The sequence below is a fragment of the Oreochromis aureus genome, linkage group 7 (assembly GCF_013358895.1).
Source record: "Oreochromis aureus strain Israel breed Guangdong linkage group 7, ZZ_aureus, whole genome shotgun sequence".
NCBI lineage: Eukaryota > Metazoa > Chordata > Actinopteri > Cichliformes > Cichlidae > Oreochromis > Oreochromis aureus.
The window spans coordinates 52071738-52094865 of record NC_052948.1 but is presented as its reverse complement, the minus strand read 5'-3'; the positions used below and the strand labels follow the sequence as shown (position 1 = coordinate 52094865).

At 38.3% G+C, this 23128-nt stretch overlaps 1 protein-coding gene across 2 annotated transcripts in view; it reads right to left on the bottom strand.

Annotated features, from left to right (window-relative positions):
- LOC116310464 (netrin receptor UNC5D-like) overlaps positions 1 to 23128 on the bottom strand; it is a 171526-nt gene that overhangs the window by 110009 nt on the left and 38389 nt on the right. The window contains exon 2 of one of the 2 annotated variants that reach the window (XM_039614396.1): positions 18023 to 18109. The exons of the other annotated variant lie outside the window; for it this stretch is intronic. Coding sequence (XP_039470330.1) covers positions 18023 to 18109 — 87 coding nt within the window. The remainder of the gene's footprint in view (positions 1 to 18022; positions 18110 to 23128) is intronic. 2 annotated transcript variants of the gene reach the window in all.

Here is a 23128-nt window from a genome sequence, read left to right as displayed (position 1 = left end):
TTCTTAGAAAATCTAGATTAAAGCATCCGCAGAAATTAAATGGAACATAATTTAACAATTTTTTAACAATATTGCTATTATTAATCTTTTCAATATACTTTCAAGTTTTAAGTGCATTTCTTAGAATACTTAGTGTAATTCAGCTAATCTGGTCAAGAGACAACCTGTAAGCAGAAACATAACTGAGGGCATTTTCAGATTTTCTCTGAGGACTGGAAAATCTTTTTTTACTTGATAAAAAGAAAAGGGGGCAAATCTCAAAGCCATAAACCTAACTGCACCAAAACACAAAACTTTCATGTTACAGTCAGTTACACAAGGGAAAACATTGGCTGGAGACTGCAGTACAACCTAAATTATTTCTACCATGTGCAGTAAACTAGCTGTTAAAATGGTTGCTTCAAAGACAGGAACAGGGTCTGCAACCACTCACAGCCAGTTGCCATCTTCAAAGTGACATTGATATGTCAATATAAAACAGCAATGAAATGGAGTCAGTCTGCTATTAGTTTGCAACTGAATGGAGTCAAGTTGGCAATTGTTCAGTTTGTGATATTATTGTGATTAACTGTAATAAATCTATGAAAATGTTGCTGTTTATTGCAAATCTGCTTCCATCTACATACACAGAAATTCCCATTTACTATTTCCATTCACAATCCAGCCAGAACCTCACAGGAATTCAGAAATTCTTCCATAAATAGTTACAGACTTATTCAGTAAAAGGACCAGATGTTACAATCCCTGACAATGCATTGCTTTAAATTGAGAAAATCTTAGGGGATGGCTGTTATGAGGAAAAGCAGCCCAGAAACTTTACCGGCGGCACACATCGTTGTGTGCCTCAACTTTCGTTCTTTTACCCAAGCTAATCTGCCATTTTTCCTTGGTTAGGTTTAGGGATTAGAGATGTGATCGAAATTATCATATTAAAATTTGGGACACATCGTCAGTGGTGGAGCTTGGATTCATCGGGTGTTTCAGCCATTATCACTAGACACCCTCATCCAAGGAAAAATTTTTCAGGGCCTCCTTAATATAGGACAGAATTTTGGACTTTTAATGATTTCTTTGAAGTTTTCTTTTCACATTGTGGAATAATTGCATATCACACATCTTTAATGACTTTCCAAAACAAGAACTGGGTCCAAAAGTCGAAATGTTGTGGGTCAAATCCTGGATGCTCCAGTCTGCATCCCTAAGTATCCTAATGCATTGGAAAGCAGTATCCTAAGCTGCTCTCCAATGTGTTTAATATAGCATGAATGTGTGTGAATGTTAGATAGAAATCACTTGGGTGTAGAAAAAAGTGCCTTCTGTGAATGGACATGAATGGGTGATGTTCTATAGAGCACTTGAGTGCTCAAGTGGAGTAAAAAAAACACTATATATTTACTATTTTATCCAATACTCAAACAGAACCCCTCCAATAAGTCCCTTAGCAAGTTGCACCTCATCCAAGGGCTTTTGGTACCCATCAACAAGCTTTTAGCATAATTCTGGCTGGATATTTGACCACTCCTCTTGGCAGAATTGGTAGAGTTGAAGTTGGTTGGTTTACTGCTTCACTGTGAACAGTGACAGTGGAGTTCCTGCAGTTTACAGGTCTCAGCTTGCTTAAGCCTTGGCAGTTCCTGGATTGTTCCTGAACTTCCTAACTTATTTCCTCTCATCCGAGGGCAACATTGTTCTGAGTATTTAGTAATTAGTGCTGTCAAAAAAATCCTTTTTGTGCTGGAAAATTTTAACAGTTGTAGTTGATAATGGTTACTAATAAAAAATTAACAACCTTCAGCCTCATCAAGTTAAAAGATATTGTAGAATCTTCAGCACTTTATAAGATTATAAGATATATGTGAGTCTGTATGTATACTTGAAATATAAGAAATATAAATTCAAATTCTTGTTTTAGTCATTGAAGATATATGTTGTGGAATCATGCCACCCAAAATAGCAGTTCAAATAAAAAAATAAAAAGGCCCAAATTACCATGACATTCAAATACAGGATGAATGTTTATGAACAAACCATGAATATAATCAGAATAAAACCAATTGGCAACCAGCATTGCAGACTTTGGTTGATTGCTACATTCTGGCAACCTGTCTACATTTATAAGTTAGTGATTATTTGCAAATATTTGCCAAGACAAACACTGATAACGACTTTTACTTTTACAACATTATTGTTGAATGAATTTCTTTTAGCTACAGTCATGGAGTCTTTTCCTTTTTTGTGTGTATTCTTTTACCCACTTCCTAAATTTCAAAGTGTCAATAGCTGCATTCGGCTAACATGTTTAACACAACTACTTATATTTATAATTGCTTTTTGCATAAGTAATAATTTACCTGTTAGCGGCTTTATTTTCTCTCATGGGTTTGTCCATTATTGTAGTGAAAGAATCTTATTATAGGCTTTACTTTTCCACTTGTGTACTGCTCCTGTGGAGTATTTTCAGTTCTGACATCGGTCACTGTCATGTAAATATAATGTATTGTATTTAGCTAATAATCATTTCTTGTGGTTGATGTAAATGACAGAATGCTGACTTTCTTACTTTAAAAAAAAAACTTCAAAATGATTATTATTTCTTATAGTCAAATGCTAAGAAATCTACAGTAATGACTCTAGATTCTGATTTTATTAGTAAACAAAATGACTCCACCTCTAATCCCTAAACGACATCTTTCATGTCTTCTGAGGGGATGATAAGGTGTGTGCTGGTTCATGAAAGCGATGCAGTAGCTCAGGGAATATAATGACTGAGAGAGAGCAAGTTTTCTCTCCTAGGTCCCATATTCAGGTCAGAAAGCTGTCATGTGTTCTTTTGTTTTGTTTGTTAAATTTTCTCTCTTATTTATGTCATGTCATATTTTAATCTGTTCCCATTTTAGCGTGCCTTCCCCTTTTTTAGATTCATAAATTATACTAGACAGAGGTATGTTTTCAGCACCACTTGCTGGTTTGCTGTTCCCAATAAATTTAGTGCAGATCTGGATCTCATTCCATTAAATAAACTACGAGATAGCGCATTAGCCTTGGTGGAGGACTGCACTCTCAGAGTGACCTTCTTGTTAGTACTCGTAATGAACTTCTTTTTTAACCGATTCACATGCCTTATACAGTGCAGTACCACTAATGGCCTTCACCATACATTCTGAAACACAAAGGCTGACTTCTGATGCCAAAAGTCAACATATTTAATAGCCTAATTAATTAAATACTTCTCACCACCAGCGATGTTAAATAAATATTCTGCCCACTTATAAAATACCACATGATCTGTGGGTGAGATAATTACCTTGGTCCAACAGCCTACCTAAAGCTAGCATGTGTGAATGTGCAGAAAAGCTGAATAAGTTATAATGATCAAATATCCCTCAAGACCTTTAGCCTGTCGAGCATTATTTGAAGTGCCGTCCTTTCCATTTTAGTGTTAAATGCATACGATTCAACTTCATACAATGGTTATAGAAATGGTCTATAGACAAGCAAAACAACACCTGAAATAAAATCTTCTCACCTATGTGTGCCTGTGGCTCTGTACGCTATGTGTGAAATAAAATGCTGAAGATTAAATTGATATCATATGAAATCTCTGGAAAATGGGTAAGGTAAATTACGATGCCCAGAAGGCCTCCTGCTCCCATTCCCCTTGTATCATACGGACCATAGATCCATTGAATTAAAATTCAATAAAATCTAGGCTGTTTCCCAGAACGTTTTGCACCAGTGAGCTGTGATATCACCTCAATTCTCCAATCAAATCCCGGTACCACTTTCACACTGCTACATCAACCAATCAAAACAGCTAAAAATTAATTTGTTGATTTCCAATGTGACACGCTCATAACTGATTAATGTTTTGAACCCTGCAGAATAAAATCTTTCTCAGAGAAAAGAACATCTTTCATTTCTACAGCCAAAAGAGCATATACATGTGTGTGTATATATATTCTTTTGGATTTAGCAGTAAAGGATTTAATGAATATTCTATTAAATAAACAGCAAGAGAAATATGTATGGTAAAGGCTTTCTTTTTTATGAGCTGCCTCGTCTCCTGGTCTTTAGCCCACACTCACATAATTTTAAATGAGATGCAGTGAATGACTTTGTTCCAGGCTCTCGTTATGCAGTCAGCAGAGATATGCTGTCTTTGTCCCATGAAAACTATTAGATTAATTAATGGGTGAACATATTTCCCCCTCTCCGTTCAGTCCTTGCAATCAGCTTTCTAGGTCCATTCTCTGCTCAGTGAACTCATTCATCCTCTCTATCATGACAAGCCTGTACTTCTTTTTACAAAAAAGGACCTGCAGCTAATTCTGATCGACTTGATAGATTCGTACAATTCAAATGCTGTCAGCCTAATGAGTGTGTGCTATAATCAAAAGCACAAAGAAAAGGGGGGAAAAAGCACCAAGAGCCTTCAAAACCATCTTTGCCTTTAGAAAGTTTCACTCAAGAAACTAGTCCAGATCATTTTTTGCCCTGCATATGTGGAAGTGAGCAATTACAGAGAATGTACAGTGAGCGATGCACCATCAATTCCTGCATGCTGATGGTTGGTGAAAAAGAGGAGTGTTTACTGAGAAGGCGTGCCATTTACCATGGTAAATATGTGCATCCCAGGCCAGTGAAGGGTTGATGGTTTTGCAGCAGTGTGACATCTGATATACGGCCGTGCGTGGGGAGAGAGCTGATCAAGGCCACCTCTATCACTCAACCAGATAATCTTTGGACCCGGGGTAAAACAAATGATGGTTGCGAGCTAGCCTCAATAGCCTGTCTCACATCTTCATCCTCTACATTTACTGTGAAGCTATTCTCACTCTCACTCTACTCTGCATTATAGCGTCCTTTCACAATTTGCCAATAACATTCTCTAATAACATCTTTTAATGCAATTCCTGACTTTAAATCACTTCAGTAATGTCTATACCGTTATCATCTGCAGGGTGAAGTATACAATGTGTCCGTGTGTGTGGGCTTGTATGGAGGTTATCAAAGCTGTTTTGTGATAACTTTATGAGGCATATCTGAATTGTGCCACATAGACACAGGTGTCAGAGAGGGTGAAACAGTGATTTAGGCAGATGTACCTTGAAAAGCAGAAAACACAAGGGGTCAAGAATAGTTCCCTAGGGCAATTTATTGGACTCTGTTGAGGTTGGGAAATAAGAAGTGGGGAGTAAATTGCTAGCTGATGCACCCAAGGATAAGAAAGAGTCTCACATTCTGCTCATACACAGAATGACAAACATAAGCCAGAGTCTGTTTTGGTTATGTTTCAGTTGGGTGACCAAAGGCTGCAATGCTGAATAGATTGAGATGGATAGGACAAAGCCATTTGCTGACCAGGTTAACTGAATGTCCATTCTGCAATACAGAGTGTATCAGTGGATTTGCTATTCATGAAGTGGAATGGGAAGGGAATCGCGTGAGATGACGGAGGTGTGTTGTGGAGCTGGAAAATGTTTTGTTGACCAGAGAACGCTGGGAATAAAGAGGCAAGGGAGGGAATAAACAAAGGGAAATACTCCAAGTTTATCTGTTTCTGTCACATACATGTATAGTGCACACGCATACATATTTACTTAAACACGGTGCAAAAACTCAAACTTTGCTAGTCTAGTTTGTGAATCATACGTAAACCACACAGGAAAACACAGACTTCCTGAATCAAGCTGTCACATAACATAGTCATTAGATCCCACATACTGAGAGCGCTTGTGTTGCAGGGGGCTATGTTTATAGGATGTAATGAGTCAGAGAAAAGGAAAAATAGAACAACACAGAAAGAAAAAAACTGACTGAGGAAAAGCGACAGAGTGAGTAAGAGAGCGAGAGAGAGACTCCCGAGTTCCCCGCTGGCAGGGTTTTTCATGTAATCTGAGCAACCATGGGGCCAGAAAGAAACTTTGATCAGAAATATTTTCTCCAGTCCATTTGGAGCTCAGACTCTGTTGTGTGAGTGTGTGTCTGTGTGTGTACGTTTTTGTGTAATGTAATGTGGAGGACATAAGCAGGTCACACAGACACATGCCTCATTCCACTTGCAGCAGACCCAAAGGATTAATTTAACGAGCTGTCGGACGCTTGTCCTATGCGGCCCTCGTTAAGACCATCATGCAGAATCTCCATTTGACTGCTGCCTGCCGTGACTAATTGACTTATTTTGCAGGCCTAAGCAGTACTGAAAGCTCTCATATTTCATATTTATCTCTTTTTGGAGCAACGTCAGGAATCTTCAGTGTGAGTGGGACACTGCATCCTCCTTTGAATACGACTGAATCCAAGTGACGGATACTTCTCAAACTGCTTCTTAGTTACTCATTTAAGTTATTGTTATTCTGAATTTTATTATTTTTTCATATTTACAGACAGAAAATGAATGTTTTGTTAAAAATTCAATCACATTGAACGAATTCCACTTGTGACAGCTACTACTCCATCTTTTCTTTTTCTTCTTAAACTGTATTTATATATTAAGATTAAATATATTCAAACGGCTGGCTTCTGCACGAGAACAGAAACGACTTTATCAATCATGTTTCATCCAAGAGGCAATCTCCCGGGCTGAAATATAAACATTAACGTCAAAAATGCAGTTCCTTGAGAGGCCACTTAAGGCTGGGTGCACAAGCAGGTCAAACTCAAAGACTGTCGTGTTTAAAAATCCAACTTAACACATTTTTTCATGCTGTACTGCCATGTTTTTTAAAAACCATTATATATACTACATTTTAATATTTAATATTTAATAATATATATGCAGTAAGTCCACAGTAATGAAATAAACTGCTATAAAGTGTGATAAAATCTACATTTTTACACATATTTTTCTAGATATAGACGTCATAACTATATGCAATCCTTTTTGCAAAAAGACAACATGTGCATCAAAATAAACTTCCCAAAAAAGTTCCAATAATGCAGTCAAAGTTCTAAATCTACCAAGAACTGTTTACAGGCCTGCATGTGAAGTTCATGCTGAGAATGTGATGACAAATACTCTTGACTTGTAAGTAGAGATGGACCGATCCGATATTACGTATCGGTATCGGTCCGATACTGACCTAAATTACTGGATCGGATATCGGCGAAAAATAAAAAATATAATCCGATCCATTAAATATCAAAAAAGCACCTCACAAAACTTGCAACACGGCGTAACTCGGCTCATAACCGTAGCACGTTGCAGCAGTATGCCTCATGTGATAGAGCGGCTGTGTGTATTTGTAGCCTCGCTACCAAACCAGCATTTCATCTCCGAGGAAGTTATCCCAGAGAGAAGTAAAGCAAGTGTGTAAGTTCATCTCTGAATGTTTGTAAAGCGTTCCCGTGTTAAGCTTAACAACCGATATATGGAGCGACTCTCTCTCTCTCTCTCCCTCACCTTCCTGCCGCTACTTCAATCGTGAAACTGCTTAATGATCAGCTGATCGGCTTTTCTGTTGCGAGTCCCTCTCTCTTCTTTGTTTTTGGCCCACTTCGCGCCAGAAAGAGGAAACCAGCGGCTGAACAACAGCAGCACGTTTAAGCTTGATAAGCTGTTGTTAGAATTTATTTAATATTACTTTCTACACCAGGATCCTTTTCTATGTAGCTGACGGCTGGTAACTGTGCAGGGGCGGATCTAGCAAAGTTTAGCCAGGGGGCCGATAGGGGCATGAACAGGGAAAAGGGGCACAAAGACATACTTTTCTTTCTTATTCTCATTTAAAATGTCTAGCTTTTAATAAATAATTATCTGAATCTTACACCCAAAGTTTTAATCTGATGTAAAATGTATAGAAGTCCATTACTGTATATAGTAACTGTTAAGTCTAATATACCCTAGTAAGCTATAGTACTTTTTCCTTTGGGAAGATACCATCTGTGAATTCTGCAATTCTGTTGAAGAAAGATGTTGAATCTATTTAATTATTCTTGAAAAATAATTTGTTTCTGTGTATTTTTTTTCACCCTGCATCAAATTAAAGTTGATTACATCAATTAAGCATCATGAGGTGGAGGGGTGGGGGTGGTTCCTATTTTTTTTTTTTTTTTTTGCTGGGAGTTTGCAACCCTATTAGTTAGGTTGCTTAATATTTCTGCTAAGTACTCTTTAAAATACCAGAATAGGGAGGATGGAGTAGGTTTAAGTTAGGTTTTAAGTTAGGTAAGGTTTATTAGATTGATCAGTGTTGGTGAACTATGAAATATTTTGGGTGCAGTGTATTTTTTTTTTACACACAGGTATAACAGAATAGCTTTAGTGTTGTTGTTTATTTAAACTTGAGTATGAACTTATACAAAATGCAGCAAGATATTAAAAAAAACAGTTTTATTGATTAAAAAACACACAATATCGGATTCATATCGGTATCGGCAGATATCCAAATTTATGATATCGGTATCGGTATCGGACATAAAAAAGTGGTATCGTGCCATCTCTACTTGTAAGCGCTGGGTGTCTGGATTATGTTTTTTCTTGAGTGTTGCTTTTACTTGATTATTGTAAACCTGTTAGTGGAAGGAAAAAGCATTCTGGGACATGTCTAACTTCTCCAGTTTTATATGCAAAAAGAACGACTGCTCTGACATATTTGGTTGGAATTCTCTTGCAATCAATGATTCACGTCACAGTGGACAGCCATGTCCATCTTTTATTTGCAGTCCATGACTTTATTGTGTATTGGACTAATACCAACAACAAATGGCTTGTTAGCTTTTCCAATGTCAACTCATTGTCGATACCGGCCTCATTTCCTCCTCATGTGATCCCGGCAGAGTATATACATTCAGGCTGTAAGTGCCAACACATACAAAGCTCCCCGGGGCAAAGAGGCAGGCTTTTAAAGGCTATGTTATTGACTTAAGTGCAGTTTCATTTGTCTGCTGCATTTGAGAGGTGGTGCTCTTTCATATTTAACTTTGTTTTGATGTAAAACTTTAGCAACTTGTCTTTGTTAACAGGTGAAAAAGGAGTCACTCAATGCTGTCACAAGCTCTCACCCACACAAAATACACACATCACCTCCAGTGCCATAACATCTCTCCCACCCGCACATACAAATGCAAACAAAATGCCCAAGGCTGCTGTGTTTTAGACTGCTGCACTGCTCTATAGTTCCAACAGGAATAGGCCAATACATTTCTGTTAGCTGGTGGCGAATAGCAAGAATGGATCTTAGACTGTCTTTTATTAGATCAGTATTGGGTCTGTGAACATAAAATTTGACAAGTAAATGGAAAAACATGTATCACGTCTAAGAAAAAATCAATATTAAAGACAAGGATGTAGGACCAAGTGTGGAAGTAGTGGGCTTTGTGTCTTGTCTCTCTTGGCAGATTATCACTACAAATATCTTATTGCTTTAATAGAGCAATGATCCAACATGTGTAAAATACACAAAACACACACACACCAAAACTCATTGCTTCTGCCGTGGCCCTTTTCTCTACTTACAGATAAACTGTCAGTCAAACTGGATAGAAGCCATACTCTATTCCCTATAGTACAGACAGATGATGCAAGGTAATCAAGTACAACACTGAGTAGAGAGCAAAAGTGCTATCTCCACACCCACTCACGCACCAAACTGACCTGAAGAAAAACAGAAGTGGTAGAAGATGAAGAACAGGAGTAGGATGGAAAAGTTACTACGGAGTCTGAGTGGGAGTTTCAATGTTGGAGAAGAGAGAAACTGTAAATGAGAAGAGTGACAGATGCCAGGAGAAGAAGAAGAAGGAGAAGAAGAAAAAGAAACTTTTTAGCTGTTCTCTTGCCACAAGGGGTCACCACAGCAGTTCGCTCTGCATGTTTGATTTGGCAGAGTTTTACTCTGGTGCCCTTCCTGACCCGACTCCAAAGCTCATTTAAGACTAAAGCAAAAATAGCCATGAAGTGAAAAAAAACCCCTGAAATGTATTTATGGTAGTGGTAATGATAGCTTGACTGAAAAATATTTTTTTTTGCTAATATCAAAAATGTATTACAAAACAGCACTACCATGCCAAGCAGTAAAGTGCTGCTGCGCTTGTTGTGGTTGTCATTGGCTGTTCCTTTCATTTTATCTGGTGTATGTGACGTATCACAGTGAATGATGTTGGCAAGAAAGCTATAAAGTGAATGGGCTTTTGTTTGCAGCATTACCGTGGTTTGCTCCCAAGGGCAAGGACTACCATCACAGCTAATGTATTTTCTGTTTCTTTAAGAGGTGTTTTCTCTACGAGTTCCACTCTGTTCTTCTCAGTCAGCTGGACAGCTCCAATACTAAAACAAACCATGCAACATTCATCTACTGCTGTTGTTTTGTTGCAACCACTTGCAGCTATGCTACTTATTGTCCCAGCTTTCTGTGCTGAAACCAATCTCAATACAAGGAACCATATAGTTCACCTGCCAGACAAGCCCAGCTCTCACATAAATGTAACATTAGTATGATTTCTGACACTTATATTCACTCAAATTAAAAATATGAAAATAATCAGCTACAAATAGATTTCAATTGCTGCTCAAAAATTCCAACTATGGACCCTTTAGAGGTCCTTTACAGTATGACAAAAACCATCTAGTAACAATGTGAAAAACATCAACCGACTTCAATTATCAGGGGGATGACATGGTTAGTGGTGTCAAAAGCAGTAGCTGAATCAAGCAGAATTAAAATAGACAAGGATTTCATTAGTGCCTTTGAACATGACATGTTCTGGACATTCCCGCTCACCATTTTGGTCTATGTATCCAGTTTAGTGGCACGATTCTTTTTTTGTGTATCTAAAAATGTCTGCTTCAACAAATAGTCCCACAGGCAAAGGTCTACAACATGTTCAGACATTCATGCCTCGGGGTAACCAAATGACTCACTGTGCTGCTGTGCTTCCTGTTTGATCTGTTATAAACAGGCTCATCAAAAAGCAATTTTCTTTGTTATTGTGCTTGTGTTTGTGGCCAGATCATGCACTGATGGATCTATCCTTTAATTTTCTACAATGACATGAACTGCTAGATGCCACGAATGGTGTAGTCATCTATCTTTCCTGTCAAGTCTCTTGAAAACAATGGGACAGCCACAACATGGATTGGATTTCTTTGAATATGTATCCCTGTTTCAGGCTTTTCGCTGAGGATCCTTACCATTGATCTCATACTGGCTCAATTGTATAGCTCTCCTTCACTCCTTCTAAGTGTTTTTCCCTTCTGTTTGTGAGCCACTCTTTGTCGCTTTAACCTCTCTTCCTCTTGGTTTCAGCCCTCTTTTCCTCTCCTCTTGTGCTATCTTTAAGTGGTGACTGGTAGCTCTGGTGATTGTAGTATGTGTCCCCTCGGACTAAAGCAGATGCTGCCTTTGCTCCAGGAGGGGAAACTCATTTAGGCTCTTCACTCATGAGGGAACAGTATTCTGCCCTATTTGTGTGTGTGTGTGGATATAACAGATGAGATCTACAGTTAAAAGCACAGAGACATTAGCACAGACAGATTAAGCACAGGTGGTACAAGAGCCATTTTTATTTCTTCTGGCATCCTGCTCATGAGGAAGAGAACATGTCAGTTTAAACACTTGCTGTGTTAGAGAGAGCAGAGAGAAACTAGAAAGACTGAGACTAGAAACGGACTAGCAAAGGCTGGTAAAGGATTGCACTCCCCAGCATGTTGACAGTGAGTCTGACAGTTCATTAATCCAACCAAATCCCTCCAAAGTTACTCAAGTGTGGATTCTATTTTCAAATTTCCTATTAGTTCCTCTTTGTGGATTAAGCACTGCAGTTCACGAGTGAGTGCCCAGCCCCAGCCCTGGCCCAGCACATATAATTGGCTTGTAATGGATTTGGGGGTCGTCTTTGCATCAGTGATATGGATAGATCTGAGGCAAAACGTCTGCTTTCCAGTTTCTCCCCACATGCAGCCCATGTTGAGGCCTCTGGTTTTGTTTAATTTCTTTCTTTGCTGCACATTGTCATTTCTATACCATTGCATAGCTGCAGCATCCTTAGCTTGAGGACTGTGGCAGGGAGACGTGACATGGCTGGAGATGAAAGATGCCAGGTGTCACGCAGCCTTAGGGCCCCTGTCACCGTCAAGACCCCTGATTCATTTCTTTGAAACTACCTCCTTCCCCTTACTCTTTAACCTCGTGCCTCTCCTTTTCAATCTTGTTCTGACTTTAATTCTTAGTTCATCTTTTTCTCCTTTGTCCCGTAAAATTACTAATATCATTCCATCAGTAAGATATAGTCCAACTCAACAAAGAGAGTTTAATAAGAAAAAGACACCAGCTGGAAGACCATAAAGATGCTTTTCATTCAGATATTTTGCTAGACAGAATTAAATAAATGTGTAAGTAGCTATGGGGGGCAGGCTTAAAAAAGATGGCATGTTCTGCTGATAATTACACTCAGATGTAGTTTGTTATTCTAAAATCATTGTGAATGGAAGTGTTTATTCGCACTTTAATTGATTGTTAATGAAGAAATTATTTTTAAAATTTTGCACAAAGTTTTGATAACTGACACTTCAAAAAAAAGATTAATTTAATGCATCATTTATTGCTGAGAGGGATAATTACAGGAAAGACTGATGCACACTTGTGAGTAATCAGTTCAGGTTAAGGACGCACCACTCAAAATTAATGCGATAATCAAACAAACTTTATCACATCCATATTGGTGTCATCAATATTTTAATATGTCTCAAGCATTTTGCTCAGACTGGTTTTCCTCATCAAGGCTGATATTAGCTCATAATTGTTGAGAGGAAGGCATCAATAACTACTGGTAAAGTGCTCTAGAAATCTAGTAGGATAGAGAAGCTATAGTGATTTGGCCAAGCTCCTACCAGCGTAACGTTATCTATTATTTAGTCACATGATTAAAGTATACAGCTGGTATGCAAGACCAGTTGAATATGCATGCAATTTTCCGGTCGAGTACAATAACATCCTGTAAGTTAGAAAAACAAGGACTTCTTTCAAAGTTGAAATCAGATGGACATCATCATGTGAAACCAAGATTTGAAAGTCTGTGGGAAGCCTTTGATGTCCATTAAATATATTACCACGACTTACGAGACATAATTGAATCATTATTGTTATGTTCTGTGAAGTTGGTTAGTTTACCCAGGGGAACAGGCAGAGGCATTGTTGTAAACAGAAGCACACTACAATTCACTCTATATTACACTTGCACACATGCACCAAACTAACAAGATTGGAGCCCATCATCTCACAGTCTGATGGTCCCGAGCCAATTATCACACCATAATGAGCTGGTCAACTAAAGATGCTTGTTACATTCATTTAGGGTGCGCAGCCAACGTGGCTAGGACCCCTTTGTACTAAGCATGTGTATATGTGTGTTTGTGTGTGCTGCATGTGCGGTTTTTCACACATAGAAACTCAGTTATACAAAACCAGGCTGCAGATAGGAGTGAAGTAATAAACTCTGCTGCAGTGTGAAGTGTGTTTATTTGCATGCAGAAATACGTAATATAGCAGAAGTGGGAGTGTACGTTTCCAGAGACGGTTGCAGCAAAGACATTTGCTGCAACAAAGACATTTGTGATAAAAGCATGCCAGAGGGCCTTTAAATAACCCTGCATTGATAAACTGATGCTATTTGCCACTACACTGCAGATCCCAGGGGATCTAATTCCTCTAATTCACCAATTTAGCTAGTGTTTGTAATTAAGATGGCCTTACCATGAATAACAGTTAAAAGCAGATTTATTTACTACTAATGTTTATTATTGGCTGTTCTGCCTGCGGTGTTAGATGCAGTACAGTAAGCTTCACCCTAAACCATTTTTAAGGAGTACAAATCGTTCTTTGTTGTGTTATCATCTTGTATTCTGTTAATCTAGCCAAACAAACATTAGTTAATCAATATAATTTAATGTATCGAGGAAAATCATCAATATTCATGTACATGTACTTGGAGTTAATTTGGCCATTTTGTTGCCTTGCGTTTTTAACCTTGTCTATTTTTTACCTTGAAATATACTTACTGCATCATGTTCTTTAATATGGAAATGACTTACTGGTCTTGGAGAACTGCACAGAGAACTTTAATGATATTCAAGGGACAATATAAACATCCCTCAATGAGATGCACAAGTGTGATAGGGATCTATGCAAATTATGGAATGTTAAACAAAATACAGATAAGCAAATTCCAACCTTCAAAGTCATTGAAGTCAATGAAAAAGCTGGTAACATGTGAATAAGTGAATAAGTTTCTAACTTATAGATAAACGAATGAATGAAGTGGTTAAATCCCAAATATGTGGCTGCCAATATTCTTGTTTGTGTTGTCCAAAATATTATCCTTAACTGTGTTTACAATATATATGTCAGAGGTTACAAATGATACTGCACTGGTACAACAATCATGCTAACTACATCACCAGACTTTTCTGTTGTTTCGCCTAAAAGAATGTGGTCTGATTATAAAAAGAGACAAGACTGTTTACTTTTCTTTTTCCTCACACCTTTTTAGTAAAACTGAAAATGCATTTACCTTTACAATCATAAAAAAATGACACCCGTGATGTAGTAGCTCATCTTGCTCACAATCCATCACAATTCACAGGTTATTGCCAGTAAAACAACAAATGTGACCCTGACCTTGAGCACCGCCTGGGTAAAGACCTATTAGGTGATCATTGCGCGCACGTTTCAATAAAATCTGACCAGTAGGGATTCTTGTGAACTGTGGACGGACATATAGATGGAGGAAAGACGCCTTGCCATGGCTTAAGCTCATCGGCACAGATGCGCTGAAATCGAGCCAACAAGCACACATAGGCAAACTCCCCAAGGACGGACAAATTTTCCTTTTTAAAATCCCATCAACTCAAGACTAAAAGCTGCCAGCAAACAAACTGACTACAACAAATATTATCATGTTTCAAGGTGAAACTGCCTGATGCTGACAAAATAAATGATTTCCTTAGATTTTTAACACAAACCAATGTACATTAGAATAAACTGAGATTGGAATTTCTGTTCAACACTCACGCTTTTAGCTGGTGGAATCTTTGTTGTTTTTGTTTATCTGTCTGTCCAACAATTCTTGGAAAAAAGCAAGCATTTTTAACTTCCTTATCCATCGTTTGTGTCAGGCATGGAGCGGGCTTTCCTCTAAAAACGTCTGAGCTGATGAGAATGAGTGATCTGTAGTAAATGTGCCAGCTGTAAATCCAGAACAATGAGCAAAGACAAAAAGCTGCGTAGCATGAGGTGTTTTTTCTCTACCAATTTGGCACTACGCCGGCATCTTTCACATAACAAACCATTTGAATTTACATCATTTTCAGACGTACTGTGAATGAAATTTATTGGAAAACTGAACAGCTTATCCAGTGTGTATGTGTTAAAAGGGTCACATACTCGGGACAACAGGTGAGAAAGTAAGAGCGAAATGAGGAAAATGACCCTCAGGGCTCCTCGCTCCTCACCAGTGGTGACTATTGAATCAGATTTTGTCTAAGCACTGGATTTTAATGATGTGGTGGATGCCTTTGCCCAGAGATGATGAGCTGAAAACACTCATATTTCAAGGTCAGGCAGCGTTGTTTCCAGGTGCTACATGATGTTTACTCCTCGTTTAATGGCTAGTTTAAGAGTTTCACTAACCCAGTGGGTAATGTTTTGCTGGTCAAGATTCACTATTAGTTTGTGGGACCATTTTCAAAATGTGATTTGGTAGTGGCTGCTACCAGTTATTCAAAATTCAGTTTTAATAGAGGATGTAGCGTTACAGCTTTAGAAATAAAAGCAAAGCCACAAACACATCTGAACAAATGATTCACTTAGTTTTCCATTAAGGATTTTATTAAAATCCTGCTTTGATATATGAGAATGCTAATGACTCAAGCTATACACCTTGCCACCATTATTTATGCACCCCACATTTCTGTCTGCATTCAGGGAATGTGTGTACACACAAAAAGGGGATCCAATTATGTGTTGACATAGTCCTCAATTTTCTTAATACACTCTATCAAACCAATTCATTCACTTCAATACATTTATTTTCGCTTTTGTATTTTGTTCTTATAACCGCTTCCCCTGTTATTTGTGGCCAAAGCAAAATTTCCTACAATCGAAAGTCTTATTGTTCACTTTTTTCAGAACTGAATCCATCAATCCAGGAAAAATATGTCTGGGCTCAATATATGGTGGAAGAAAAAGAATCTGACTTTAGCTCTGTTTGGCATAAAAAACAAGCAAAAAAGAATATGGTCGGAAATGGAGCTTTATACACACACTTAGCAGATCAGTGCAGCTATGGTCAGAACAGCTGGCACAACAAATACAGGTAAAAAGTAGCTTTTTAGCATCGTTTCTAGATAATTCTGGTCAAGAACATTTACATTAGGAAGTAACTCCTGAGAGGCAGGAACATTTAGAATTTGTGAATCACTGATAAATGTAAATTACAGTAATGTAACCTGCAGAAGTACAAATCACTTCCACTATCTTTCTCAGTTTGGACCTACGTAATGTGTTCATTATTTTTAACTCAAGGTTAAAAGTTAAATAGCACTCTTTTGGTTCATCATAATTTGATTTAATTTGACAAGCTGCTAATTGAGGGCTGGTCTGCAGTAGGTTTAAAATATCTCCTAGAGATAATTGTTTCTCCATGGATTACTGTAATATCATACTGTGTCATTAAAGGTCCCTTTTTCATTCTGCCCTACTGTAAATATGTGTTTTTTACCTGTAGTACTTCTAAATGCATCATAAAGCATTTAGTCAGTCTTTTGACTAAAACGTCAGTTGTCAGTTGTTCAACATCCATGTTAAATTATGTTAGTTTGTTGTTAGTTAGTATGTTACTAAATATCATAAGATTATAGTAAAAGTTGCTGTGTTTTTCCCGATGAGAGTTACTCCACACTGTTTACAAAGTGTCTTATATTCCTTGACATCAAATGTGAAATGTGTCAATATGTCTAGTCTCTTTCTCTCAAGACATTTTCTCATCTTTTCATGAGAAACAGGGAACATGGGAACCCAAACAGAATTGGTAATTAATCATAGATTAACAGAACCTAAATAAAATGAAAAACCTTTCTTAGAAAAAACCCCTGCATGTCCCTGTTGTATAACATTTTGCGTTTCATTGTAAGGCTTGGGTTCACTGGGCGTTGAGCCATTTCTATTTACTGTGCTTAGCCTCAGCAGCAGTCTGTCACGGTCCACTGGGTCAGCATTCGTATGTTTATTTGTCTGCAAGTATGTGTGTATATTTGTGTTGGGCTGCACATGTAAGGCCGGTGTGACCGATGCCGGCGCAGACAGAGCTGTGGCATTATTGTTTATCTTGGCTCATCTCTTCTTTCTCTTATTGACCCATCACTGCAGACCTTCCCTCACTCCATGGCATCACACAGATAATAGCTTTTCTGGAAACCCACAGCATTAGGCTTCTCCACTGAGCTGCAATTATACCATTAATGTGCCAACTTCCACCACATTTCTCTAAGGTATTCATTTATACTGTTTCAGCTGTATTGTGTTTTGACCAGCAGAAAAGTTACTGTGAAAAAAAAAACCTTATATAATTTCCCCATTTATTCCCCTGTGTAATTTCACCCTGCTGAAAAAGTAATGGGAAAATATAATGTCATAGCAGATATCAGAGTGATGTGTATTCTGTTCAAAACCAGTCACACAGCTTGTCCTTGTAACCATGGAGATGGAGTTATAAAACGCCTCGGATGTCCTTGCCCTTGATATTTTTAATTTTCCAAAAATTAATGATATTCACTCCGTGGCTGCATATTCATTCTTTTAGAGTGGCTCTAGTGATGCAATGTCTCTATGACTTTGATCAGTATTTGAAGACATAATTTGCTCTTAAGGGTTTAAAGACAGGCAAGAAAACATACTAATATACCTGCACTACAAATCTGTGACACTTAAAAAGACAAAAAAAGAGAAAGAAACTTGAACAAAGCATGAACAAACCTAAAGTGGCATTCAAAATGGCTCTGTGCCTCTTTCTCACATTACTGCTTCCTTACTTGTGATTTTGGATGGATTAAATTTAGATTCCATTATGTTCTCCAGTTTGCCAGTCCCGGTGGTGGCGCTAATGCAGTCCTCATAACCTGCATCAGATGTAAATGAGGAAGAAAATTGTGATGAACGGCGCATTTGTTAACACCTAAACGCTGTCCGTAAGATGGCAACTGATCAGTTATTCATGCTAACATCGTCACATGTACGTCTTTATTAATCATATGTTAGAAACAGTCACCTCTTGCTCTGTTGCTTTTTTCTCTCTTGCACTTTCCTTCCCAGCTCTTGCCTAATTGCATTCCACCTACATATTTTCCTTCTTATAAAACTCCTGCACTCTTCATTACTGTCTTTTTCTGCCGTTTTAACTTTTATCACTGCCTTTCTCCCTCTTTTTTTTCTTACTGAAGAGGAGAGTGCACTTTAAAGAGTAAACGACTGTAACTCTGTTCCCCAGTGCAGGTTATTGCAGTGGTTATTACCATATGATTATTAGTGATGGACAATTGGCCTCAAAGATGTTTCATTATGAAAGAGCTTGCTGGGCTCTCATTAGCACTCTCATTCTAAGGGCTACTGCTCAAGCCAGTGCTGCTCTGGGGAATTACATTTCGATCACCGAGTCGAGAGTTAACAAGGCAACATTAAAGGAATGCGAAGGTGCAACCACCAAAAAGAAACAAATTAGCAACCTCTACGAGTGTCAGAGACAGTTATTATTATTCATGTATATGAATAATAATAACTGTGACAGATCTAAGGGCTTTTACATTAACTTACAGTATAGTTTGGTTTACCTGCACAGTCCTTGCTTGGAAAAGATAGCAGGACCTATGATGCTGCAGGCATTTGTTTTTCTTTCTCTATGACAGGAGCATCCATCAAAAGTGTAATTTCATTTCTTTTTAGCTCCTGATAAAGTTGCTGACTTGTGCCAGTCCCTCCTATAGGATCAATAGCTGTTTATACAAATAACGTAGGGAAGCACAGCACACCAGTCGCATTGCTGGAGGTGACTCTGTCCAAGGGCAGCAACACGAGTTTACCGTGGCAGTCTTGTGGTAGGCCGTTTACATTCGGTATTGTGGATACTCTTCTATTAACCACATAAAGCTTGAAGAATTACAAGCTGGTGTAAGCGGACTGATGACAGAGGTTATTACATACACCGACTCAATAATTGAATGCAGTAATTGTTTACACATAAACCTGGCAGAATTACAGGACTTTTAATGTGCCACCTAAACAATTTATTAGGGGAGTACAGGGCGACTGAGAAAATTACAAGTCAGTTAAACACTTATTGACCTTTACTCTTTGATACTCTCTTTGCATTATGTCACACGTAACAGTGATGGAGGCTAATTACTATGGAGGACCAGAAGAGCCACGCGCATCGAAATAAAAATTTCTGTGCTTTAATAATGAATTGTAGAATAAATTCTGCAATTGTAAATTCATTTTTGAATTCCAATTTAATAAACTGCATTTCAAAATCCTTTTTCCAATTGCATTTCAAAATCCTTTTTCCAATTGCACTTTAATAAACTGCATTTTAAAATCCTTTTTTCAGTTGCACTTTAATAAACTGCAGTTCAAAATCCTTTTTCCACTTGCAATTTAATAAATTGCAGTTCAAAATCCTTTTTCCACTTGCAGTTTAATAAACTGCAGTTCAAAATCCTTTTTCCACCTGCAATTTAATAAACTGCAGTTCAAAATCCCTTTTCCACTTGCAATTTAATAAACTGCAGTTCAAAATCCTTTTTCCACTTGCAATTTAATAAACTGCAGTTCATAATCCTTTTTCCACTTGCAATTTAATAAACTGCAGTTCAAAATCCTTTTTCCACTTGCAATTTAATAAACTGCAGTTCAAAATCCCTTTTCCACCTGCAATTTAATAAACTGCAGTTCAAAATCCATTTCCCTTTCCTGTTCGCTCCTGGATTAGCTGCTGGATTAGCTCCTGGATTAGCTGCTGGATTAGCTCTTCGATTAACAACTTGCTGGAGGCTATTCAAATTAGCCACACCGTGGGATGTAAGGAGCTCTCTGATTGGTTGGTCAGACACAGGCTGTCTGCCAGCCTGGATTTTCTAGCTCATAGCTTCTCCCTGCTACGGGCGTGTGTGCTTGTACAAAAGGCCGTTCAGCGTCGGGATTTACACTCGGCTCGACACGGATATGTGAAGAATGAAGGGACCCTGCAGCGAAACGGAGAGCCAACCTCTGACTGAGTGCCCGTTTACTCAGTCTGACCACCTGTTGAAGGTAAGGTGCTAACGTGGCTAACGCTAGCATCACCGCACGTAGCCCGTTATTTTAAGATCATCTTAGCTAATGAAAGTTTTACGTCGCAGCTGTACGAGCTCGCTACGTGTTTTGTAAGCTGCTGTGCTCTTCACAAATAAAGCTGGAAGCAGCTCAGACTGTTAGAACCAGCACTGAGGCCTGTTACATTTATACAGTGTTAGAGCAATGGCTGTAACCTACAGCCTTTAAACTAGCGATTACAATGCTGACAGTAAACTCGTCAGTCCAGATGTTACCACATTACTCTATGGTACTTAGAGTTAAAACAAACGAGACAGGCTGATTAAAATAACAGCTGTCAGTTCTCTCATTCCTTATATCAAGACTGGAGATGACACTACTGTGATCAGTTCATTTAATATGTGAGTGCACAGATTCATTCTCAACTGGACATAAATGATGATCAAAGGTTGTGTATATATGATGAATTCATCAAATCCCAGCCTCTAACACAGTGCGCTGAATCTCAGCTTTGAATGTCCAGTATATTCTAATCAGTGCAATGTAAGCATTCACTGAACCTACAGTATCTACACCTGTGTGGCAAATGTGTGGTAAAGATACAGATAATGAAATTGAATTATTAATACAATATACATCATGAAAAATGAAAGCTGAAATTGATTCAGTTTAGTACTTTTCTCTGTATGCTCTGTGATTATAAAGGCCTTAAATTCTGTGATATATACTGTAAATGATTTTCACAGAGGTCTTAAAGTACTTAAATCACTGCTGATAGTCTGGTTGTTTATATTTTCACATGTTTTTGTGTCTGTAAGGCTGTTTGATGACGATTTGGACTCCTCTGGGAGATGAGGACACACCCACATCTGTTCCATACTGCAGCCATTGATGGTGTTACAGCTCTGAGTCAGCTTTGGGCCATCAGACGCACACACTGGAAAACCAGTGCCTGTACTTCATGCAGGAGAGACGGCCTCGGTGATGTAGGTTCATAAGCGAGTTCAAACATTTCTGGCCTCTTATCACTTAGATTTTGAATGCATTTAAAGCAGGAACTGCACACTAGGGGTGGGTTTTAATAATCGATTCATCGATTAAAATCGATTCTGGCTTGGATAACGTGAAATCGATTCATTAAAATCCTGAATCGATTTTTTAATATAAATTTATTTTGCCCGAAACGCCAGAATCTCAGGTGAAACCTCACAAAATTTCAACAACCACCAAAAAGCTAAGACAGTAAATGAGAGCAGGTACACGGATTCTGCACAAGGACGTAAACACACAGCGCGACCCGCGGATCAGAAAAAGTGAGATGTCGCCTTTCTCACCCGACGGGCGCTGCAGCTTTAAGCGTCTGCGCGCGACGGCAATCACTTTCTGGCACAACAACTGCACGGACACGGTCGGTGCCGAAAGCCGACAGCTCGCTGATTCTGATATTTCGGTGGGTAGCACTTTGTGTTCACGTCATTTTTGCGCTGATTCTAAAGCTGTTAGTTTTATCTCTCTCCAAACAATATTGACCGAACCAGCAGCAAAAGAAGATCCAAACTACGCTTCACGTAAACATCGTCATGAATTTCCTCTGACTTTTACTGTTTTGCTTCACCCACGATAAAATCACACTTCATGCACAGCTCTCTCTCTCTCTCTGTACTGTTTTCTGCATTATTTGCTTGCTTGTTATGCGCAACTCTACTGTTGTTTACAGCGCTGTCGGCCGCTGTTTTTTTTTTTTTTTTTTTTCGTTTTACATACTTCCGAAAAGAAAACCTAATTTCTGCCGTTCAATACTGAACAAATTTAAACTTTTTAAAATTATGCGAAATGCAAAACGCTTAGCCGTGTCTCTAATAAAACCGCTGTAACGTCAGAGGTAACGTTCATATTTTGATTAATGGTTTTCTTTCGTTTTTGATGTACTGCAGATGCATATTTTTATAAAATCTCAGGCCAGGAAATCCACCTTCATGTTTTTCTGTTTTATCTTCAGCTACTTTGACACAAAGGAATCTGCTGTGACGCTCACACCTTTGATAGTCTTGCGTGTGTCAGCTTCCTTTTTATAGATACAAAAATATGTCAATGTACTGATCTGAATTATAATATTTCTGACTGTCAAAATTTCCCAGATTCAAATCGAATTGAATTGGGACCTTGTGAATCGGAAATGAATCGATTCTAGAAATCAGTGACGATACCCAGCCCTACTGCACACCTAGCTGTCAAATGTTTGGCAGCATGAGTACTGTAAAGTTTTGTAGGGTCCTTGTTGAAAATTCCACAAGCACCACACCACATTTGTCATATACAGTTCCATTTTGTACAGGACATTTTTGAAATTATGTGTATGTGTGTGTGTGTGTGTACATATACATACATACATATATATATATATATATATATATATATATATATCTATATATATCTATATATATATATATATCCTAGTTATCCACTTGTCAGTAATTTTTGAGTAAATGGATGTCACTGATGAATCAGTGGTGATTCACCTGCAAATGTTTTTAACTAACTTTGTTTTTCGTAGAATTCATCAGCAGCTGCGGAGAGATGCATTTGAATATCTTCTGGTTCCACTTTTCCTTACCTGGAAGCTGAGTATTGCTGATTTCTGACAAGGACACAAACCTCAGCGCTTATCATGGGTGTTACATCCTCTGTGCAGCAATTCCAGAGAAAACGAGAGAGCAACGACCACTCATTAAGACCAGCCAGAAATCTGTCCCTTTCTGGCAGCTGTGGAAACGTCCAATAAGGAAGTTTGCATTCTTAGAACAATGCTGGGTCATGTGTGATGTGTCATC